Here is a 23,129-nt window from a genome sequence, read left to right on the forward strand (position 1 = left end):
GGCTACAAGTGACTGATCATGTTGGCCCTTATTGGTAGCATGTCTTTTAACCTTGCATATCATATGACAGAGCATGAAAGTCTTCAATCCCAAGATCAGGTTGAATGGAGTGTAATGTCAAAACTAATCAGGGAAAGAGAAAGCAATATTTAGAATTATAACATCGGAAAGGAATGAGAAAGCAGTAAAGAAAGAGTAATAATAAATTTGCCAAGGAGCTTGCCAGGGACAATATGTATGCAGCCACAGATAAGCGGGGCAATGTCCTTGGCAGTTTCATTGATATAGTAAAGGTAGCAGAGGAATTCTGTACTAGTATATAGGACCCAGAACAGCTATGTAACCCCGGTGAGATCCAATCTCTAAGTAGTTCTGTATGTAACTCAATGATGTTAGAATTGTTTTGCAAGTAAAATGCATAAATTTAAGATCTGATAAACGGTGGCAAGGATATTATACTCTAAAAGCTTGTGACCCTTTAATTAATTCATGAGGCCTTGCATGTAGAGTGTACGAGAGACTTGGAAGGATGCTAACATGATATTGGTTGATGGGAAATGAGGTGTTAAAGACCTAAAGAATTGTGAGCCCATTAACTTGCTTTTGCAATGCACAAAATATTCACTAAGGTAATATTGAATATAATCGGAGCGACATTTCAGTCAACCAGAGGAGGGGCTTGCTTTAGCAGGCAACATTCAGCAGTTTATCACGTGCATGTCATCAGCCAGGTACCTAATTGAGAAGACGTCGGGAGTATAACCAGCCTGTCTATATGGCTTCGATAAATTATGGAAATGCATTCGATTCAGCTGAGATACCAGCAGTAATGGAAGTATTGAGTGGTTGAGGAGCAGAGGAAGCATACATGAATATCATTGGATTAAAATATCTAGAAATACTTTAGTTTCCGTAGCTCTTCACAGGAAAAGTAGAAAAACGTCGCTCAGAAAAGTTTTCGGCAAGAACGCACAATCTCTCCCATGCTGTATGTACACTTCATGTTTGAAAAAAGAAGCTGTAAGACTAGGAAGGATTGATGTGAGGATCAGGGGGGAATATTTTGGCAACCTGTGGTTCGCAGATGACATTATCTATTAGGCAACTCTGGAGATGAAAAAGAAATGGAGTTGGGTAGGTCTAGATCAGAAAACTGGTGGTCTGTTTGAGTAACAGGATTGGTTGTGGAAAGAGAAGGTAGATAAATGCAATTGAAGGCAGCAGAACGTTAGCTGGTGTAGTAAGATTAGAAAATTTTGCAGGCTTAGGATGGAGTTGTCCGTTGCAGGACAGGGGTACCGTGCTCAGTGATTGAAACTCTATACTCGGACAACGTGGTGGCTGGTACTTCCTTGTGCCACTGGTGGGCGGTGGTGACACTGAAAGCCTGAAAGTGTTTTCATGAAAGCAAAATCCACGCATGAAAGTGAGAATTTTTTTGATGCATCGTAACTGCATTTGGCCTCCTCAGCAATCGCCCAGCGATCACCGGTGGCACAAAAAGCGCCGGCTGTTGCGCTGTCTGAGTACTATGTTTCAGTCGCTGAGCACTGTGCATTGCTGGGAGAGGCCTTGATCCTGCAGTGGACATAAGCTAGGCTGATGATTATCAGTTATTGTAGGAATAGTTTATATGCAAAAACCAGTTAGTGTGCTTCTCCACACACCTTTTCAGACCTAACCAATATGGCAGATATCAAGCTATAATCATAAATAATGCATCAGTGTGTGGACTGGTGCTGTCATTTCTGCTGTCTGTTAGCTTCGAAAGTGCTTATTTAGTGGAAGGTTGGCCACCTTGGTTAGGGTAAGTCAAGTGTGCGGGAAAGCCTACTTATGGAATTTTGCATATTGTTTTGAAATGTGAGCTTTGGAACTGGTATGATAGGAGAAACTCTATGAATGAAAAATAAAGTTGTTTGGTACTTTCTTTGGCTGTGCCGGACTTCACTGAAGTTGTATTATAGTGAATATTTGTAGAAAGCATTCAAGTGCAAAAATGTGTGTGGCTCTAGCCCTTTAGAGAAGTACCCAGAGCAACAGCTTTGTGCGAACCTTGGGTTAAATATGTCAGTATTGCCTCTGATGGTGTACAATGCGTACCCTAGATGGTGTCGCGAATCCACCCTCTGCTGGCCAGCCAAGAAGAAATGTCAAATATGATGGATTGCGGCACAAAGGGAGGCCTGGGTAGTGTGCATTTGTATCATCCGAATTTCTGACACTGTCTTTAGAATTCCACATGGAACAGTATTTGTACAAGAGGTGGTCCTGTGTGCCGAGTATGCAGTGGCATCTTATGTTTTGTGACTCAAGCTTGAAAATGCGAGCCTTGATTAGGACATAAGTGTCCCCTTGTCTGCTCCTCTCTTGGGTCATGCTAGCTAGTGAAGCCAACATAATGTCATGAAGCCAAGCAGAAAGCATTGCATGGCTATGGTGAGAGTTCTTAAAATATATACCAACAGTGCCCTAATCTATCTGTTTGGTAGTTATTTAACATCAGGAGTGCAAAAGGTACATTTATAAAAAAACTTCATTTTTTAAACAAAATTATGCATCTAACTGGCCCCATAACTTGCAGAGCTTTGTGTGGGGATTCAGATTTCAATGATTTTAATAGGTCAAGAACATGTAAATTGTCCTTATCCTCCATTTGTCAGTCAGCCAAATCTTTATTCCTTATTAAAACTGTGTAGTAGACTTGTCTGTAAAATTTTTAGTATTGCAAGGTGTGCATAGAACATATCTGCTGGCACTGCTTAGCTGCAGTAGTTCATGGGAGCAGTGTGAAAAATTAGTTGGGCAGGGAGACAGAATTTCTGCATTGATGTTTACTGCTTGTCAATAGAAGTGTTCCAAAAAAAGAGATGGGATAGCTCGGCTGTAAGGACCAACATCTCTTGCAATTCGCAGATTGTTGTGCTAGGTAATTCTGCAGGTAACAGATAGTGATTGAGAATCTGAAGTAGCAATGTAAATGTATGCTGGAAGTTAATGTGCAATGGTGCAGTATATTGAAGAATGATCAGTAAAGTCTTGCAAGGGAAGAATAGTTCTTGCTTGGCAGTCAGCATGTGGAAGTATTGAATACTTTTTTCTGTGATAATTAGTTGTGTATTAATGGTAATATGAGAAGGAAATCGGTCGAACAGAAATGGAGTGAAGTGCATTTGGCAGTTGCCCTGAAACCGTGAACCACAGGTTACCATTTACCATAAAAGTAAATATTTGCTATGTTCTACCTGTGTTCATCAATAGGGGTGAATTTGCAAGGCTAACACGATAAGTTTAAATGAAACTCTGGCTGGTGCAACATTTGTGATTGTTCAGCTAAATTGGTAAATTAGGTCATTTGGAAAGCAGGAACATACAAAAGTGTGGAACAAGTTTCATAAACTAAAGCTTGGTGATTGATGTGTAGTAGCTTTTAGCATTAATTGATCAAATATTCAGTTCACTGTTCAGAAAGCACTTGGAACAAAAGAGAGCAGTGAAAATTTAATTTGTTGCCTGGGCTGTATATCTGGCACTTTTGTGATATTTGGCCCACTTTATAAAAACGAAGTTCATCTGTTAATCATGGTAACACATTAAACACGTGTCAGTTGCTGTGTTCCCTGCATGTCCAATTACTGGAATGTATGTAATATAAATGTGTTAAGCTGTGGTATATTCCTGTGCTGCTTTATACGTTTTTACTGGCAATAGTTGGTGCATTTGACAAAGAGCATTGCTGGTATGTGCTGTTGGTCACTTTTTTGCTGGCAGTATGAAGCAAATACCATTTTATGTAGCTTCTTCATGAAACATTTTACAAGATATTCATGCATGCATTTAGTAATTGAGGGAAATGACTACCTGCAACCTATTGAAGTCGTGGTCATTGTTGCTGTCGTCAGTTGTCACTAACTCTACACCGCACTGCAAATTTCGTGTGAAACTTCGAAGGAACATGGGGTCCTTCAGTGTAGGCAATGGATCTTCAATGTCATAAAGCTGTATTGCTATACTCGTGGACAAGTTCTTGTAGCACTCAAGTGAAAGCTGCACTGGCAGAGCTTCTGCAAATGTTACTTTGCCCAAGAAATCTGGCAGAGTTTGCCTGCGTTTTCTGTTTTTGCACAGTTTCTTGGAGTGGATATTGAATCAGCGTAGCTTGCGCTTGGGATGGTTTTGCATGTGCCAAAACATGGAAGAGCAGAGTTAAAATAATCAGGTTAAAATTTAGCTCTGAGTGGTGTTTTGTCTTCTTTTAATATACATACTGTAGTACAAGCGTGAGTGAGGCAGTGGAATTATTTTCAGGAGCACTGTCGCTTGTGTAGTTCGCTTCCATAGCTTTTCCTTCATTGCCACAGAAGGTCGTCTATGAACGTAGTGGCAATGTCCTTTCTACATCTCTTTGCGCTGTTCATTAGTGTGTGGCTTGGAGGTTTCTAAAAATGAAGCATGAATGTTGTTTGTTTTCTTGGTTTCTTTTAAACCTTTCTACTTTTGCACATATTCATAGCATCTGTCCATGAAAACTTCAGTAGTCTGCGATTGTCCTTGTTTTCTTCTCTGTTCTTGTGACCCCAACGATTTGTACCAATTGGCCCAAAATACTGACATGCGTCCCATTTTATTAAACCATGCATAATGGTTGTGTTCAGAAGTGATTTCAAGTTCAAAGAAAGGGATGTCATGTAAAAACTGCATACACATGCCCTATTTTCTTGTAGCGCATGCTGATGTAAGCTTAGTCTCCTGCACCTAATATCTGTTGGCTTACATTACAGTGGGGTTCAGTATGTGCTGCAAGAAAGCTTGGCTTGCAATACTCCAAAGTCGAACAGAAAACTCTAGTCATAGCTTCTTTTTCTAAATATATTTCAAAGTTCTGTGAGCCTTCATATAGGCAGCACAGCTGGTTGCCTGAAGCTGCAAACAAGCCTGCAGAAATGGTTGCCTGTTATAAATGTTAACTTTCCTTGCAAAATTTTGTATAGAAGTTTACCAGAAACAAAAAGATTGATCAGTTTTGAAATTCCGACTTTACATCTGAAACGGTGTAGGTTTTGTGTAATGCCCAGCATAGATATAAAAGTTAGGTGTTGCAACAATTTTTGTATTTGCGAATTTTATAGTAGCTGTACCTTGTTTTCGTCTATGGATAATATCTACTGAGAAAAATTTGCAACTTGAGCTTGTGTAAGTGAATACTAAAAATTGAGTGTCGGAAAACTGCAACAATGCAGGCAGCTGTGTGTTCTAGTCTTGTTCTGTGTTAATGTCTATCCATGTTTTGTACAAGTAAGATAATGTGGGCTGCTAGTTTGTTAGTGCGTATACAAACCGCGTACCCTTAGTTCGATTTCCTGCTGCTGGTGCACCATTGTCAACGTGAACAAGAGATCAGGAGGTGTACTTGCAGGAAAGTGAGAATTGAATGTAATAGAAAAAGAGACTTCTGTTGAAATTTTCAAAGGTGCTGACAGATTGATGAAAAATTAAAGTGCCAAATAAAGCATTTAATTTAGGCAAGAAATGGCTTTAAAGTGGCACTAAGAGAAACAATCATATCAGTTTAGGCTGAGGAAATATTTTTAAAAGCTGTATTAACAGTAATTTTGAGGCAAAAGGTTGATTATTAGAAAAAAAAAAACAGGTCAAAGTTCTAATATCTTTTAACGTTTTTCTCCAAAATTCCCTGAGCTCCAGTGCATCAGTGTAATTTAATGAATTTCAAAATAGTTCTTCATTATTGCATTCTTGTGCATTAGTACAATTCTTTCTCTTAAAATGCGATGCATTCCATCTTAAACTAATAAAGAAAAATCAACTATGCCTGAGCAAGTGCCATCAAAGTCAACTTCTAGGGCGAGACACATCTTTCATTTTTGTGTTTTTTCTGGCCTCTTCTCACGGTCTCTTTTTTCGTATTGGGAAAGGGTATAAAAATGCAGCTTGGAATTATTCTCTTTAGTCCACAATGGTGGGGATGTAGGTTTGGTACATCTTGACTAAAGGTGTCTAAGCGCAGGTAAACACGGGGACAAAAGGCACATTGGATGCACATGCAAGAGATCGGAAAGCACCTGTGCAGCCAATGTGCCTTCTTTTGACCTCCTGTTTCCCTACACTCAAACCACCTTTATTCATTTTAGTGTCCCTCTAACGTGCTCTTGTTGTGCAAAGGTGTGTGTTCTGTCTTTCTGCAAAATTGTTATACACTTCTTGCCTCTGCTTATAATGACCTTTAATTTTTGGGTAGAAGAGCTGTTTTTGTGATGCTGTAGATACTTTGTCACATTGTGCTTGGTGTATTTGACACATCACCACTTTGGTAGATCAGTGCATCTATGAATTCTGTTATAAATGGGAAAATATATGTCTTGTTGAATATTGCAATAGAAACAGCATTTAAAGTATCATTTGGCACATGTAAGCTTAAGCATCTTACATTTTGTTCTCAGCTTGTACTGTAAAAAAGCAATGGGTGTATTGCTCCTGCTGTCAGTGGACTGCAGTTCATTCGAAGTTCATGTGCTGACAGCAAATGGCTCATCTTCATAGGTTTGAAGACTATATATTTTACATGTTTCTGTCAGGACTGTATGCTTGCTGGCTAGTGTTGCCACATAGCAAGTGAGGGTACTGACAACTTAGAGAGGCATCACTGTAAACTGACATTCTCTGTATAGCTGCATCTTTGTCAGTTAAAGCTGTGCGCTTGTGTTTCCATCTTACTTTAAGGCATTGTGGGAGCTTGCCACCTTTGTGGTACTCATTCTACGATTTCGAAGCGCATCGCACGCGAAATGCGAAGGTTGTGGGATCGTTTCCCACCTGCTTGTTTTTTCATCCACTTTCATTTCCATTAATTTATCGTTTCTTTATTTCATTTATTAAGCACAGGTAATTTCCCCTATGTTGTCCTTGGTGTGTTTGTTGGCATCTTGTGATATGACTAATAAAAATCGGGCCCCTCGGTTAACCCCCTTTCTTCTCGTACTAAGATTGGTGTTTGTAGCGTGACCGTTGGGGCAATGAAACGCAGGCCGAGTCATTCATCTTGGACCCAGAAGAGCTGGAGGAAGAGCGCGTGCTGGACACGTCCAAGTTCCTGCTGAGCTCATCGGAAGGTGGTGGAGGCGAGAGCCCCGACCTACAGGTGGGCAGCGTCGACCCTGACACCCAGGCGCGCCTTGAGGCACTGCTTGAAGCCACAGGTGGGTGGCTTCTGGGTGGTACATTGTTTTACTTAACTGCTTGATGCCAGTTGAAAAGTTATATGGCATGGGCTTGGCACAGGCTACTGGTTGCTTGAGAAGCAAGATTTTATGTGAGGCTTGTGCAGTGGGGGGATGAAGCTTTTGGAGAGAGAAAAATGGTCAGATAATTTTTTTTTATTTCAAAATCAAACCCTTGGTTTGTTCAGGTATTTTACTGTGCATCCCTAAATTTTTGCTCGAAACCACTGGAAGGGCATAAAAAGAATAATTTCCTCAGCCAAGATGACAAAACATACCTTTGTGGTCAGAAAAGAACATCTTATTCAGAGGTCTGTGTTTCAGCAGTGGCACAGTGCAGATACCCACCATCTTGGTCTTGATGAAAAGTTTTTTTTTTCATCTTATAAACTGGCAGCTCAACTGTCTACTCTGAGCAGAAAGAAGTGCATAGACTGCCAGTTCCAAGGTTTAGCAGAAGGAAATGACTGCTCCCTATTGCTTCCCATGCCATGATACTCCGGCATGCTGTGTCACTGGCCTGAAATTTGAGACAGAACATCCAGTGTTGTAAGATTAAAAAAACACACACTCATTGTGTGCACGCAAACATCAACACAGGCGCGCGCGTGCGCACACACGCACACACACACGCACGCACACACGCACGCACACACACACACACACACACACACACACACACACACATGTGCATGCTCACATTCACATGTGCATGCTCACATTCACATGTGCATGCTCACATTCACATGTGCATGCTCACATTCACATGCACGCAGGTGCGCACACACAACTTTAATGAATATATCGCATAATATTTACATATGCAGCAATGAGTTTAAATGACAATCAAAGCTACTTTAAAAGTTTTATCAATAGTTGGTTTGCAAGCTCAAAAGCTCAGTGTTTCTGAACCTTGTGTTGGAGTGGATTTTTTTTGCATCATAACTAACTGAACAATCTGAACAATCTTAATGTGGGAGAAAAATATGCATATGCAATAGAATAAAGGCAACAAGGAACAAGAGTGCCACTAGTTTTAGTAAGTTATTTCCTGATTCTGTTCTTGCCAGTCAATTCATCTTCATTGGTACTGTTTACCAACAAACTTTGGAAGCTGGTAGCTGTTGTGCCATCTGGAATGCAAATTTTTAGAAGTCATTATTACATCTTCAGAGTAGTATGCTTGCTTTCCAGTCAATGCTTTGGTGCGTACTTTCTCTCTTCATTGGCATTGGAAGATCATTGTGTTGAGTGCATGTTTAATACAAGCTTATTTCATTGTGTGGGCAAAACATTGTGAAGCTAAATGGAAGCACATGTATTTGGACACAGGTGAACATATTGGCACTATGGAGTTTTATTGCTTGTGTTTACATGTAATTGTGAACCTTGGTGGACAGATGAGTGTAGTAGAGTACTGTAACAAGTGATGATGAATAAATTAGCATGGAGGGAGAAACTGCACTTTTTGTGCATTGATTGTATTACATTTAAACGGACACTGAAGAGAAAAGTGATTTCACCTGTGGTAGTAAATTACCCTTCCACAATACCAAAGAACCCACTTGTGCCATGAGAAGAAGCTTGGTAAGCCAAAAGAGCAGTCAAAATGAAAGACTGGTGGTGATGCCACTGCCTTGGAAGTTCTTGCACAAGCTTGGCGTGACGCCATAAATATTGATGGTGTCTGCTAGGGCGCAATAAAGTGTTTATTGATAAAGATTGAATTTGGAAAGTTACGTGAACTTCTACTGTGCCACTGAGGCCCAAATACTAAAAAATATTTTGAAATCCGTGATGTTACACTGGCGTACCGGTGTTAAGGTTTCGGCACGAAATTGAAAAGATTGAACTTTGACCTTCATTTTCTGTAGTAATAACTAATTATGGCAAAATTAACGAAGATATAATTTTCAATGAAGCCCTGATCAGTCTAAATTAATGTAGCGTTCATCTTTAGTGTCCCTTTAAGGGGCCCCTCACTAGGCCACATAGCAAATTTTCTTTATATGCTGGAAGTTGTTACGTGCTCTCTTGGGAGTGTTCTACTGCAATAATTTTTCAAATTGCTTCATTAATAGCCGAGATAGAATTATTTCAGTGCCGCGAACCGATGATTTCAAGAGGCGAGCATCACTGCCAACAAGGACACTCTCTCCACTTGCCCGTCTAGCCTCCGCAAGCGAAATGTCTTCCCTGCATTCTCCCGCACTGGAGCTGGAGGATCGAGGGACGCATATGCCATGCGCCCTGCCTTCTTTTTTTTTTTTCTCTGGCACTTTACTGCTGCGTGCTGCGCACTTCCGCTGACGGTCATGTGCGCACCCTGTTGCGTTTGTCTCGTTTCACACAGCGCACGAGAACACCTGAAGAGCTGTATACGTCAGCCCTTCACGAACACTGAGGCAGATGCAAGCGGATCACAGAGCATGATTGTGCGCTGGAACACGGTAGAAAATGAGTTTCGTTGTCTGTGCACGCGACTGAACGTGGGAACAAGCAGATGAAACGGAAGTACATTTCTCTTGCTGCTGTGCGAAGTAAAACAAAAACACACTGATGTTTGGTTCGTGTGTTTTATTATTTCTCTGAACTTTAATTCGTCTATTGAAGCAACGGATTACACAAATAACAGATGTTGCCTAGAATAAGTCTTGAAATGTCATGTGTCACTATGAGCGACGTCGCAGCATATACATGTTCGTAAGCGCACTTTCTGATGTACATCATCCCCCCCCCCCCGTCTTGAAGCATGGCGCCTGCGAGGAGAAAGGCAAACAGCATTTAGTTTGAAATTTCAGCTCCTTCTACGGCGCGTAGCGATGTAATTCTTAGCAGAGTCGATCGTGAGCACGCATTGTATGCACTGTGCTTGTCAGCTCAATATGGCCGGACCTGGTGAGGGGCCCTTTAAAGGCTTGCCTCCTTTGTGTGCTGTGAAGGACGAAAGCAAGCATGCGCCACTACCAGTGCCATCTTGAGCTTGTAGATGCATTGTATTGCATTCTTAGACTTAATTCAGTGATTGCAGGTTGGGCATTATTAAAAAAAAAAACTGACTCATGTGTACAGTTGTAAACGGGTCTATAATGGATGAAATGTGTAAGGCTAACGCTTTATGGCATAACTAGTCTTGCAGTGCAGTTGAAGGAATGAAAGCAATTCGACTCATTGACGTAACATACATGAGTAACTTTTGAGTGTCCTTCAAGTACAATGCCTCAGTTGCCTCACACCAACCACACTGATGGTGTGAATACTGAAAAAGAAAGTGGCACAACATCTTTGTGTGGAGCTAGTTGGAGTATCCTTGTTGTGAAAGGAAACCTAAGAGTTATCTTTTTTCTGAGGAAAATGGTCTCTGGAGTGTCAAGAGAATGACCACAGATTTGCCTGCCTTGGCTAAAACAAGCAAGTTCAGTCCGTCAGGGGACAGAACACCTTAATAATAGCTTATTGGTTATTATGGCATGTCCTTTCACACGAATACGCATTTGCTGTGCCCAAGTGGCAAGCACCGGCAACATTCTGGTAGGCACCAGTGGCTCCCGCAGCAGACGGCATACGAAGTTGTGGGAAGCTGGTAGATACTGCGACCTGGCAAAGAACTTGTTAATGCAATGCCAGTGACATGCTGCTTTGTTTGCACAAGTATTTTGGAACAAATCACGGCAACTCTGAATTGCTTTTCATTACCAACCGCTAAGCATGACCAGCAACAAAATACTCTGCATATTATTTTCAAGGGACAGCACGAAAATGTACTTGCATTGCCATGATTGACTGAACACAAAATTCTGACATTATACTGGCATTATCTTCCGAGAGTTACTATGTCATTGCCTTCTAGTTTATTCAGGGATGACAGAAGTGCAGCACTTAAATTTTAGTAATATATATATATATATATATATATATATATATATATACACACAGTCAAACCTCGATATATCGAACACGGATATATTGAATTATTGCGTATATCGAACAATTTCTATATCACATGGAAAATCGCATGCATTTTTAATTCTTTATTTCGAACGGGGCCGGATGTAAAATGGATATATCGAACTCCGCCGCCCCAGACCAAGTGCGCTCTGTTGACAGGAGGCGAGCTTTCCCGCAACACTCTCGAAGATAGCGGCGGCGCGATCGGCGTACCAGACTGCTGCGTACGACAGCTGCCCACATCGGTTGCGCCGAGGGCGCCATTTGAACGTAGTGGCGTACACACGCGGCGGCTTGGAGCCAGCACGGCCGCCTCGATCACGCGCGCACCTATGCGCGCACGGCGGGGCAAGCCGCCTCGATCACGCGCGCACGGCGAGGCTTGCCCCCGCCGTGCGCGCGTGATCGAGGCGGCCGGGGAGCCAGTTGGAGTGCTTTGTCGGTGCTGAGCCGCACATCATGTGCATTGCGGACGTCGTTGGCGGTGACGACAGCACCGGAACAGTGGCGGAGTTAGCAGACGTGGATATCGCGGCAGAAGTGACTGCTGAGCGGCCAAACGAAGACGCTGCCGAGGCTGATCCAGCAAGCGCTGATGTTGCCCCGCTCCCGACTGCAACTGAGGCTGTAGCTGCTTTGGCCGTTGTACGCCGCTACTGCGGCGCAATAGAAGGCACTGGACTGTCCCTTGTGGACCGTTTGGACTATGTTGAGGACGCCGTGGTCAAGCACGCGGTTGCCAATATGAAGCAGGCTACGCTGCTTCAGTACTTTCAGCGAACAAAATAAATACTTTGTTTGAAGCTTCATGTGAGTATCTATTGCGCCACGATTGGTTCATTGATTGATTTGCGCTAGTTTTTGACGCGTTTTCTACGTGATTTTATATATTGAATTCCGGCTATATCGAACTATTTTGCGATCACCGCGCTGTTCTATATATCGAGGTTCGACTGTATATTGTGGGTTTCTCTGTCTATGGCAAGTATGCGCTACCAACTTGCCTGATATTCAACATTAGCAATAACTCTTGTACAGTCTGCACAAGAGAAACAGGGCTGCTATCTAAATGTACAGGCTGTACTCTGTGGTGAAAACGAAATTTAAAGTAGTCGAACACTCGTGTACATGATGCAAGTAGCAAGTCAATCTGTTGTTTTCATTTGCAAAAATTCCTTTGTTACCACTGGATGGCTGCAGCTTGCCATAATAGATTTATTTCTCTTGCTGGATCTTCCTAAATCTGAAATCTGTTGGGAATGCAAATACAACTAACCGCTGAAGAGTCAAGCCATTCATTTCGCTGACCCTTTTCAAGCACCCTATCCTCTCTGAGACTTACCTTAGCTGTAGCTTAGCCAAAGATGTATGCATTGGCGATACGTACATTTTTCTTGTGCACAGGCACACAAGCTATGTGAGGTCGTGGGACCCTGTAAATTTCTGAATAGGTGAGTGTGATGTCATGTTCACATATGTGGGGAACCATTGTGAACAGTGTGTTCAGAGTTCAAGTGGCTGACGCACACAAGTAACATGGTGAACAGCACAGATGATGGACAAGAGATATAATGTGCAAAATCGATCCACTGCCCTTTTTTTTATATCAATGCGTCTGTCCAGTTTGTATCTCTTGTTTTGTTCACTGCACTGTTGGCTGTGTTGAACTAAAAACAACCAATCTTCAACTACTCATGCAAACAAGAGATTAGTTGAAAAATTGTTGGCCGTGTTTCATAGCTAGATTTTCTTGGAGTACAGACTGTCCTGCTTTGTGTTTGCCACAGGGCTTGAACTTCTCTGCCTGTGCAGGGGATGTGCTAGAAAGCAAGGATTGAGTCAGGGCACACAAAGACACATACAGGAGTACACTAGCAAATTACATTTATTGAAGTTTCAAGTCTTCATAAATAGGTAGATTATTTTATAGCCATGTGACTGCTGAAAAGGTGCCAAAGAAGCATTAGAGCCCTTTCATTTCTTGTATGGTTTACACCTTGCCCCTGTCATGGGACCGAAAATGCATCAAACACACCAGCTGATATATGAACGATCGGGTCAGAGAACATAAGCAAAATTTAGTCGAATCTCGATAATTTGAACTCGAAGTGGCCCGAATATGTGTTGTCATTAAAAGAAGTTTGAAGGAATTTAATTGAATGGAGGACTTACCTGCAGTGGCGCATGTGCACTGAGCTAACACGAGTGGTAAGTTCCAGAAGATTTATTCACACATATTTGCAAAATACACGGAAACATCCAAAAGTCCGGCGGTCCAAAAAAAAAAATATGGATCCATGCCTTTTACTGCCCCCGAGGGCTCAAATCGCCACAGGCACGTCCGAAATAGCTCTAGAGGCCTGCCAGTACGCTTATTAAGCATATCGGTGCTCGTACTGTGATAGGAGAAGGCCGGTGCACACATGTATAATTACCATCTCCCGTGACAATTGCCCCTTCTAACTTTTGGTATGCTTCATCGATTCACAATACTGTATTGTGGAGAAGCTGACTTTCGGGAACCGGCATCATGCAACATGCCATGCTTTCCGTGCTCCAAAGCCATTGGCGAGGATTACAAAGGGGGAGTCGGCGTCAATGCTAACAGCGGCGAATGGTTTCAAAGGAAAACAAGGCACTGAACAGCAATAAGCTTTGTAGGGAACATCAAAGCAGCTAGGTCTAGCATTGTCGCGGTGGTGCCTACGGCTACCAGCGGATCTGCATGCGAGAGCGCCGATTTGAGGCGTCGTGATAACCAAATGGCAGCAGTGGTGGCTTCAACCAATGCCGTTTCGGACCTGCGGTCATGGCAGAAAGTCTAGAAAACCGGACGGTGAAGGCTTTTTAGGTGCGAAATTTCAGACGTTCTTATGAATACACATAAACGCTTTGACTCTCCGCAAAATTAAACCCTTTGAGTCGTATCTTGCCACACAACAATAATTGTCATGTCTTGTCGGCATTCCCTTTCTTTAGCGGTGCGAGCTCGGTACTTCAAGTCGCGTACGGCATGCAAATTATCAGCTTGGCAGAGAATTCTCGACAGGAAAGTAGTGAGTGCAGCGTTTTCAAGAAAGGAAATGCAAGACAGGTGACAATTATTGTTGTGTGGCAAGATATGACCCAAATGGTGTACATTTGCTTAAGAGTGTATGGAGTACCATGGTGGTGCCGCGAAGGCACCTGAATTATCGGTCATGTTCGAAAATTTGGGTTCCGGAATATCGGTCGTTGACTGTACAGGACACCAGTCACTTACAGAAGTAATCTGTGATGGGTGGCTGCGCACAAATTTCCGCCACATTTTTTTTCTTAGCCTGCGGCTTTGAGGGGTCTCTCCTAAGCTCTTCCTCTATGGCAGGGTCAGAGGAATGCTGCTCGGGGGTGCCGCCGTGTGATTTGGCGCCCTACTGAGGGCATTGTCGAAGTGCAGTATGTTCGAATTAACTGTCGCAAATGCTTGCGCATTCGAATTACCGGGCGTTTTCGCCCATTGGAATACAGTAAAAATTTGTTAATTCGACCCTCGTTAATTTAGAAAACCGAATAATTCAAACTCGTCCTCTGTTCCCCGCAGGTGTATGAATTATTTAATGCAATGAAACTCATGAATTTGGACGTATTTGGCCACACATCGGTTAATTTGGACAACTCTCGGAGCTCTGCGAGCATGGAGCGCCGCAAATGTGCGACGCAAAAGAACAAAATCGTCGTTAGTGTCCACCAAAATGAACGGGCGGACTTCGCATCGTCATAGTCATCAGTGGAAATTATACATGAGTGACAGCAACGCTGGAGTGTGTCGGGCCTATTTGTGCCTTTAAAGCCTTCTTGCATTTACTGCTGCGCTTAGCACTGCATGGGCCGCGTGCCTTCAACACTGCACAGTTGCCATTCATGATCACGTTGATAGCGACCGCGGTTTCGTCCGCAGCGGTTGTGGCAAACACTAGTTTTGTTTTGTCTCAGTGCGCCCGTTGGCTGCGCGCCTTCAGAACCGCAAGGTCGCCGTGCATAATAGCCTCAATAGCGGTTGCGGTTTCGTTCGCAACAGTTGCGGCAAACAGTAGTTTCGTTTTTACTCAGTGCGATGCCGTTGAGGATGAAGAGCACCATCTACGTCACGATGGGTGGCGACCTGGCAAAAAAATAATCTGGATGTGCGTGTGGTAGTGAGAAGCTTCTCGGATGAAAACGCGCCGCTGCCACGCTGTGAAAGAAGTCGCAAGGCCTTGCTTCTGTGACCGCTAATCAGTCACTAGATGAGAATTGTAGCTTCCGCACTGCCCTTGTACAAAAATAGAAATAAGATTTGCTGATTCAATGAGTAAATAAAAGCATGACAATGTAGTATGCATTTGCTTATGATTTTCTTGATACCCTCGATAATTTGGCATTTGGTTAATTTGGTCATTTCTTTAACTCCCGTGAAATCTGAATTTACAAGGTTTTACTGTGCACACAACTTTGACGGGATCACAGTGTCAATTCGAATTAACCGAAAGTTCAAAATGAGAGCTTTTGGATTAACGAGATTCGACTGTATTATGTGTTACAGAGATGGGCACCTGTCAAAGCACATTGCAATAATTGTGGCTGTTCTCATCCTTTTTTATGCGAAAGCTTCAAGTGGCCCATTGAGCGAAAAAACCGGCGGAGTCTGTAGCAGCGAAAAAATTGCATCCAACGTGACACCATGTCACGAATGCCTGAGGCACTCTCGTCATAGTGGTTCGCGCTTGCAGGCTCGGGCAGCACGTACCGCTGTGGAGTGTGAAGCATCTACATAGTCGCCGCTGCAACCTTGGCACTAGCTAAATGTCGGTGGCATGTGGCATTGGCACCACAGGCTGCTGCTGCTGCTTGCTGGCTTGGGCAGCACATACCCTTATGGAGTCTGAAGCATCTGTTGAAAGTGCTACATAACCAGCTCCCTCAAAGATAAATGTGTGCAAGAAGTTATAGAAGCAAAAGCTGTAATCAGCGATAGTTCCATGTGTGTTAGTTCATATGCTATCAATTTAGTTGTCATGAAGATAAGTATGCTTTTTAAACTCCGCAGAAAGAGTCGCAGTGTACATCACATGGCTATTAGATCATGTGTAAACTCGTGGAGTTTCACTAATGTCAGTTGCTAACGTGCTCCCATATGTGTCCTTGTGTGCCTCAATCAGTCCTTGCTTTTTAGCGCACCCCCTGCACAATATGAATTGCCAACTTGCCTAAGAAGCAGCTCTCGCAGTCTGCCTGTCCCTGTTCTAATAAATGACACCGGTAGCACAGTTGCGAGGGATGCGTACATTCCAGTTGGAATGTGATAATTTTTATACACAAGTGGGCAAAATACATTCCATCACCTCAATGCCGCAGTGACAGCATGAAAGACATTAATTGAATGACAGAGATGCTTAAGAAAGTTCTGCATAAGGAGGGAATTAACGAGTCATAATCGACTTTGCACAACTAATCCTCTTGCTTAACTTTTTAGTCTTCAGCTGCCATGGTGTTCAGACACTTCATGTGCTTGCTTTTCTGAGCAGGTGCATCATTTAGCTGGGTCATAAAGCCATTGTTGTAGGGAAAGAGGGACAAAATTCTCCCTGGGAAGCTTGCTTTGGTGAAAAACGGAACTCTTTAATGTAGCTGAGAAATACATGTGAATACATTGCAGTTCACTTCGCACAGCTTGCCTGTCTGCTGTCACAGCAGCTCAGTGCCTGCCATTCCTTTTTCTCGCAGTGTCTGTGAGGTGGTGCCACAGTGCAAAATGCAAAGTGAAGTGGCACCACATTGTGAAAGACTGATTGTGTTAAGTTCTAGCAATGACCAGACGCGGTGATCTTTGTTTGCTGCCTTTCACCAGGCTACTTCTACAGAGTACAGAATTCTATTGAGTTCTCGTACAATTCTCGGTTAGTATGTACACTCTCGGAACATGAATATCACCTTTAGCCACTTGATAAGCCATGTGGCATTTGCACTGTGCTGCCCTGTTTTAAGGATTTCTCCAAGTGTCATCTTGTTGAGCAATGTAGGGGGAAGGAGTCTCCCAAGAGCTGCGGGAAGGGTAATGCTCTTAGCCCCATCAGTGTCCATGTATTTGAGTAGTTAATCATGCCACGCATCTTCATAAAAAGAAATGAATCCCTGGCTCAAAGTGTATGCATAAGTTTACCATTCGCTGGAAGCATTACAAAACTGAAAAAAATTACTCACGCACCATTGCTGATGGCAAGCATGGTAACTGTGCCATCAGACATGGTAATGCCTCCCAAAAAGGCTCTCTATGGCAATACACTGGACTCTGAATTGAACTGCTGCAGCATTGGTAAGCAGAGTTTTCAATTTATGTGACCATAAATGTTGTACTTTTTTTAACCACCTCTGGACAGAAAGCAGAAAAAAAAAGCATGTGACATACACAAATGTGTATGCCCTTACTGAACGGGCTAATGTAACTAAACGAAGCTGGTTGATTCGTTGCTACAGGAAATGCCATCACTGAAGTAGTCTGTCGATGCAGCTGTACAAATTAAGACAGTGGTGGAACAACTGCACCAATTATGCGAACTTTCAAGCCACTGCTTGAATGTGTTAGCCAAATAAAGAACTAAGGGCAAAACATACTGATCCTGATTAAATTTAGCTCTTTCCATACCGTGCGCATTAGGCATCATTAGCCCGCCAATGATGGTTTGAAATGCCGCTTTCGAGACCTTACGCGTCGCTCACGGACTCATTGCGCTATCGGATGTGAAGGAGGAGAACTATATTTTTGTTTGCTAAGCAGTTCGCTTTCTCCCCGCACGTGGGGATTTTTGAATGTGCTCTGAAGTTTTTGCGATCGTCAAAGTAAATAGCAAAAGTGGCTGCCAACTATCTATGGTTTGAAAATGCCATGTTCGAGACCTTCAGTGCCGCTAATGGACACTCTGCACCATAGGACGTGAAGGAGAACTATCATTTTTGTTTTCTAAGCAATTCACTTTTTCCGCGCCAAGTGTTAATTTTCTAATGCACTCTAAAGTTTCGCAATTGTCAAAGTAGAATGCAAAAATGGCCGCCTCCGGGAGCGATGCGCCCGCTTCGAAAGATCGTAGATCTTGTGACTCAGTTGCATCTGTGGCTGATAAAGATGGATCGAGCAGCAGCGAGTCTGTGAATGCTGCCTTTTCGTTAGACTTTAAATCTGAGAGCGATGATGACGCAAGCCAGCCCGGAACGTTAGCAGCCCCATCCTGGCATGCCAAACTGTCGTGCTTGCACTTTAAAATTTTTGTAGTGGAATACCTGTACAATTAAAAATTTTGATTTTTACAGAGATAGTGCCTATTAGATGGTAGTTGATTTTGTATATATCATAATTTTTTTTACATATTTTTCAGAGTAGATACAAGCGTGTCTTCACAAACTTTGTTCAAATTTATCCCACAATCTTGATTCTCATAATTTCTCATAATTCTCATAATATTTAGTGCAGTAGTTCCAAAAAAAAAAAAAAGGCTGGCGTAACCTTCAAAACGCCCTATTTTCCTCATGGTAGGGCAAGAGTTAAGCGCAAAGTTTGGGCAGCTTGGAACACATTTTTAGCCCCGCTTTTAGTACAAGTACTGTATAAGTGGCTCGCGCCATTTGTACAAACCGTAATGAGTAGGGGTGTGTGAATATTTAAACTTTTGATTAACGAATTGAATAGTCACTATTTGTAAATGCAAATATTTTTCTAATACTTTTCGAATATTTCAAAATGTCCCCTGCACCCAAATAAACATAAAATTGGAATATGGTACGGTAAATTTTCACCTGCACGGCCATAGTACAGATGCAAAACATGAGAACTTGCATATGGGAGCAGGCTACGTCACTTAGCTAGCCACACTTTATAGGCTGTACAGCGGTTATTCGCACTCTCTGAAGAGCCCTGTGCGTGCAAAGAAACTACTTGTTTGCTTCTAATGCTCCAATTGTGCTTTTGATAAACAACGCTTCATAATGTACTACGTAATCATAGAAACTTGTTAACGTTAAGAATACTGAGGTGTGAACATTGTTTCATATTAATGGTGATTCGAAAAGTATTTGTTATTTGATTCAATTTGCTTCTTGCACTATTTGATTCGTATTTGATTCGGTCTGAAAAATCGCTGTTCACACACCCCTAGCTATGAGCTCCGAAAGCGCTTGCGTGTCGTCCACCCAGTCACCGCTTACTATACCCGCTAAAACGCAAGCATGCAGAGCTGCACCAGCGTCACGCACATCCATTGCAAACACTGAGGCAACGGAGGCAGCTGAGGCAAGCAGTGTATGGGATCAAACATGCTACTGTCCACGGGATTGCTGTGAAAAGGGTAAATAATTCGCTTACAAGTTGGGACCTTCCTCACAATCCTGCACAATTGGAAGAGCAGATTCTGTCGTTGTAATTTAATCAGCTTTAACGTGTTTTACAGCACAGCTATACATATATGCTGGAGAGATTCTGCACAATAGAACAAACCTGTTGACATCTTCACTGTAATTTCAGTTTAGTCGTGCACGTCCTAGGGCTTGGTCTTGTTAACACGCTCTAGTTCTGCAAACTTTTTGTTCTTGCTTGTGTGAAGTGCGCCGAACACGCAACAGTTGATGCAAGCTTAAATAGTAGAAATGGCATTATAGCATGATGTATGCACATGGGAAGGCATTCTATTCAAGATAATAAAACTAGTCCGGTACTTTACAGTATGAATGCATTACTGATTGGCATAAAGCTGGCTACAATATGAGTATTTATTGACTATCTTAGGTAAAATTGGGACCATATCAGGTATAAGGATGTACGTTGAACGCTGTGCCAAAAGTGCTTGTCGCTGCATTAAATCGAATTTTTGCCTGAGCCAAGACTGTCCTTGAAAAGTGAAATGGTTGTACCACCACTGAAAAGACAATGTGCACGTTGTAGGATGGCAATAATGCTTCACACACTGCTCAACGTAGAGTGAAGCAATTAACCCTTTCGCTGTCGGGCGTTTCTGGCCGTGACGCACCCCCAGTGTCGGCTTGGTTTCAGGGAACGAGCATAACAGGGAATGAACATAGCAATTTATTTTTGATTATGATTGGTATACAAATAACATAGTCAATGCAATATGCACATTTCAGTGTTCTGCAGCTGTTGTTAGTAAACATCATCATCATCATCAGCCTGACTATAAAATCCGTTCAACATCCGAATCTGACGATGCGGAACCCTCTTCCTCTCATGCGACTTTGTCCGAGTCCGAATCCGAGCTCGGCTCGTATTCTGAATCGGAATTCAGCCACCGCTCCCATGAGCACACGAAGGTCCCGCGCGCCGAGCCATCCGAAAGTAACCGCGCGCAGGGAGGATGCGCTTTCAGTTGCCCGCGCAACGGAGAGAAATGGGACGTTGCGTGATCAAGAAGACAGAGGTAGATGGAAAAAGGCTAAACAAAGTTCGAAGGGCTTTACGTTTACTGCTGCAAGTCGGAAGCGAGGGTGCGGCGAGAGAGCGAATGCAGCAATCGAGTCACCCTTTTTGGAGAGGCAACGGCACGTGCGCCTGAACTTGACGCGCCGTAGCAGGCACACCAACAGAAGAAAAATAAAAACCTTCAAACCAGCGGAGATTACAGAACAACCCTTGAACCCATAACCACACGCGCGCGACGCATGATCCAGCGAACGCGGAACCACCGCGCCACTCAGCAAAGAGAAAGTGGGGAGTGGCAGTCGCACCGTACTCTTCAATACATGGACTAACACAGGTCGGGGCGAATATACGAACTTGTAGAAAGAGTCAACCGATGGCGTGGCCAATCCAGGAGCGCCTGCTTTGCGCTCAGGCGCGAAATTTTGAACGCACGATAGAGAACGTACCGGTACGTCAGTGACACCGTGGGGGGGAAGCGCGATGACGTACCGGTACGTCAGTGACAGCGAAAGGGTTAAGCAATGTTGTGTTAAAAGGGACTGTAAGACTTTGTAAGGGGCCATATCTTCGAATATAGCTAAGAAAGAAAGGTAGCTGATGAATGTCCAATGAGTTAAAGAAAAAGAAAATCCAGGTTTTTTTGGAAATGTATATGCACAACAGTGATAGATGGGACAGCAGTGTGTAGCTGGATGATTATAATTGACAAATTTAGACCTGTTGAAGTTCTGTAATTATGCACTGTATTACACTTAGAAAGCCATGACTGCCTTGCTTCTGCAAGATGCACACACCTGCTTGACCTATAGGGGAAAGCCTACTATATAGGTTTCCCAACTCTGGAATGGACAGTCTGAAGAGGGGCTAGGATGACTGACCCCAACAATACCAGGAGCCCCATGTCTGTATGGGCAAGAAGTTGCGCAATAATTTTTCATCTACCATGTTGTGATTTACTACAAGAAAGATGCAGTTGTTGCCTGGCTAATACAGCTACAAGTACAGATAGTACAGATAATTTGAACCATTAAGGCCAACAGCACTAGAACCATGACAAAAACTAAACCACACTTATGTTTTTTACAATGCTACAGAAGAAAAAAAGAGAATGTGCAACCGAGCTGTCGGGCATTATTAAAGGAACTATGGTTTTTATTGACTGTTATTCAGTAAAAAAAGAAGCCTAAGTAGGGACATTTGGCTGACCTGGCACTAAGGGTCAAGTCGAGACCGGGACATTTGCTCAAGAGTCGGAACTGTCCCGCTAAATTTTGGAAAGTTGGTAACCCTACTACTATACCTCTATGCCCATCGTAGTGCATTGCAGACAGATGGGCGACTATTCTGGTTGGTAGGTAAAGGGACCTTGAAATGATTTTGACGATACAAACGTACTCAGTTGTTAGAGTAGGTCCTTCTGATCATCAATTGACGCATCTAAGTGTTCTGCGTAAAACGTGTAATATATTACAAGGTTTTAAAAATCCACATCACTGCCGATCGCAGCACACTGCTCGGCGGAATTTTAAGCCGCCCCTACCTATATGACTGAAATCACCCATATGACGTCAGTGGGGCGAACTATCCGATTGGCTGACCAGGGCGCGTAATCGATAATTTTTCCAACTTTATGGTAAACAAATGATGTTCGTAATAGTTGGAATGTTAGTTAATTTGTTTTTATAAAAAGAAAGTAGCATAAAGAGAATGCACAAGAACAGTTTTTCACTTCCGGCACACAGCAAGTGTCGTCTGCTTGTGTTACAATGCGCTCCGTCTTTGACGAGAGCTCCGTCGTCAGTTTCAGTCTGTCTTTTCGTGAGCGCTATGATTCGACTTTGTTGCGTTGTGGACTGCAAACGTAGCGACTGGCAATATGTCAAGCTGCGACATCGTGTCCCTCTGCAAGCCAGTAGACAAATGGACTGGCTGCAGCGCATCGGCCTGCCGCTATCCGATCGGTGCTAGGATTTGCGCGATTGAGGCCGTCACTTTACACCGGAAGATTACTAACGCAATAGCGTTTCGCGAGTCCGGTATTAGCATAAACGCAAGCGCAAGGGGACAGGGCCTGGCCATGTCCCCTTGCATGTCGTTTCACGGAATGAACAGAAGCGCAAATGTGAATGGTCTGCACGGTGCAGCCACCTGGAGGCAGAGCTCAACCACACACAGTAGCAGTAACGAAATGTATTCTTCTTTGCTGCTGGTGTATATTTTTCGCAGGAGTGTAATCGTTAACACGTTGTTTTTGTAAATGTTTAAAGTGTGTTACACTTGGTTAGAGCAATATTAGCTCTTTCTTTGGCTGGTTAAGCTCTGCGCCAACGGGTGGCTGGACCGTGGAGACCGATCAGGCAGCTCACGTACGTCTACGCTAAAGTTCCTTCATCAGCTTGAGTTTATGCCTCCACCGTTGAGTTGAAACGTTCAGCTAGTGTGTTATTACCGGAATACCAGACACGTTCGGTGCTGCGACAAAATGCTCGCAACGCACACTGCTTCGA

The 23,129-nt window shown here is 43.1% G+C and overlaps 1 protein-coding gene across 1 annotated transcript in view; it reads left to right on the forward strand.

The window, feature by feature from the left end:
• LOC126516797 (ankyrin repeat domain-containing protein 17-like) overlaps positions 1-23,129 on the forward strand; it is a 228,066-nt gene that overhangs the window by 11,975 nt on the left and 192,962 nt on the right. Inside the window, exon 2 of the mRNA XM_055063998.2 lies at positions 7,043-7,214. Coding sequence (XP_054919973.2) covers positions 7,043-7,214 — 172 coding nt within the window. The remainder of the gene's footprint in view (positions 1-7,042; positions 7,215-23,129) is intronic.

The sequence above is a fragment of the Dermacentor andersoni genome, chromosome 1 (genome assembly GCF_023375885.2).
Source record: "Dermacentor andersoni chromosome 1, qqDerAnde1_hic_scaffold, whole genome shotgun sequence".
Classification (NCBI taxonomy): domain Eukaryota; kingdom Metazoa; phylum Arthropoda; class Arachnida; order Ixodida; family Ixodidae; genus Dermacentor; species Dermacentor andersoni.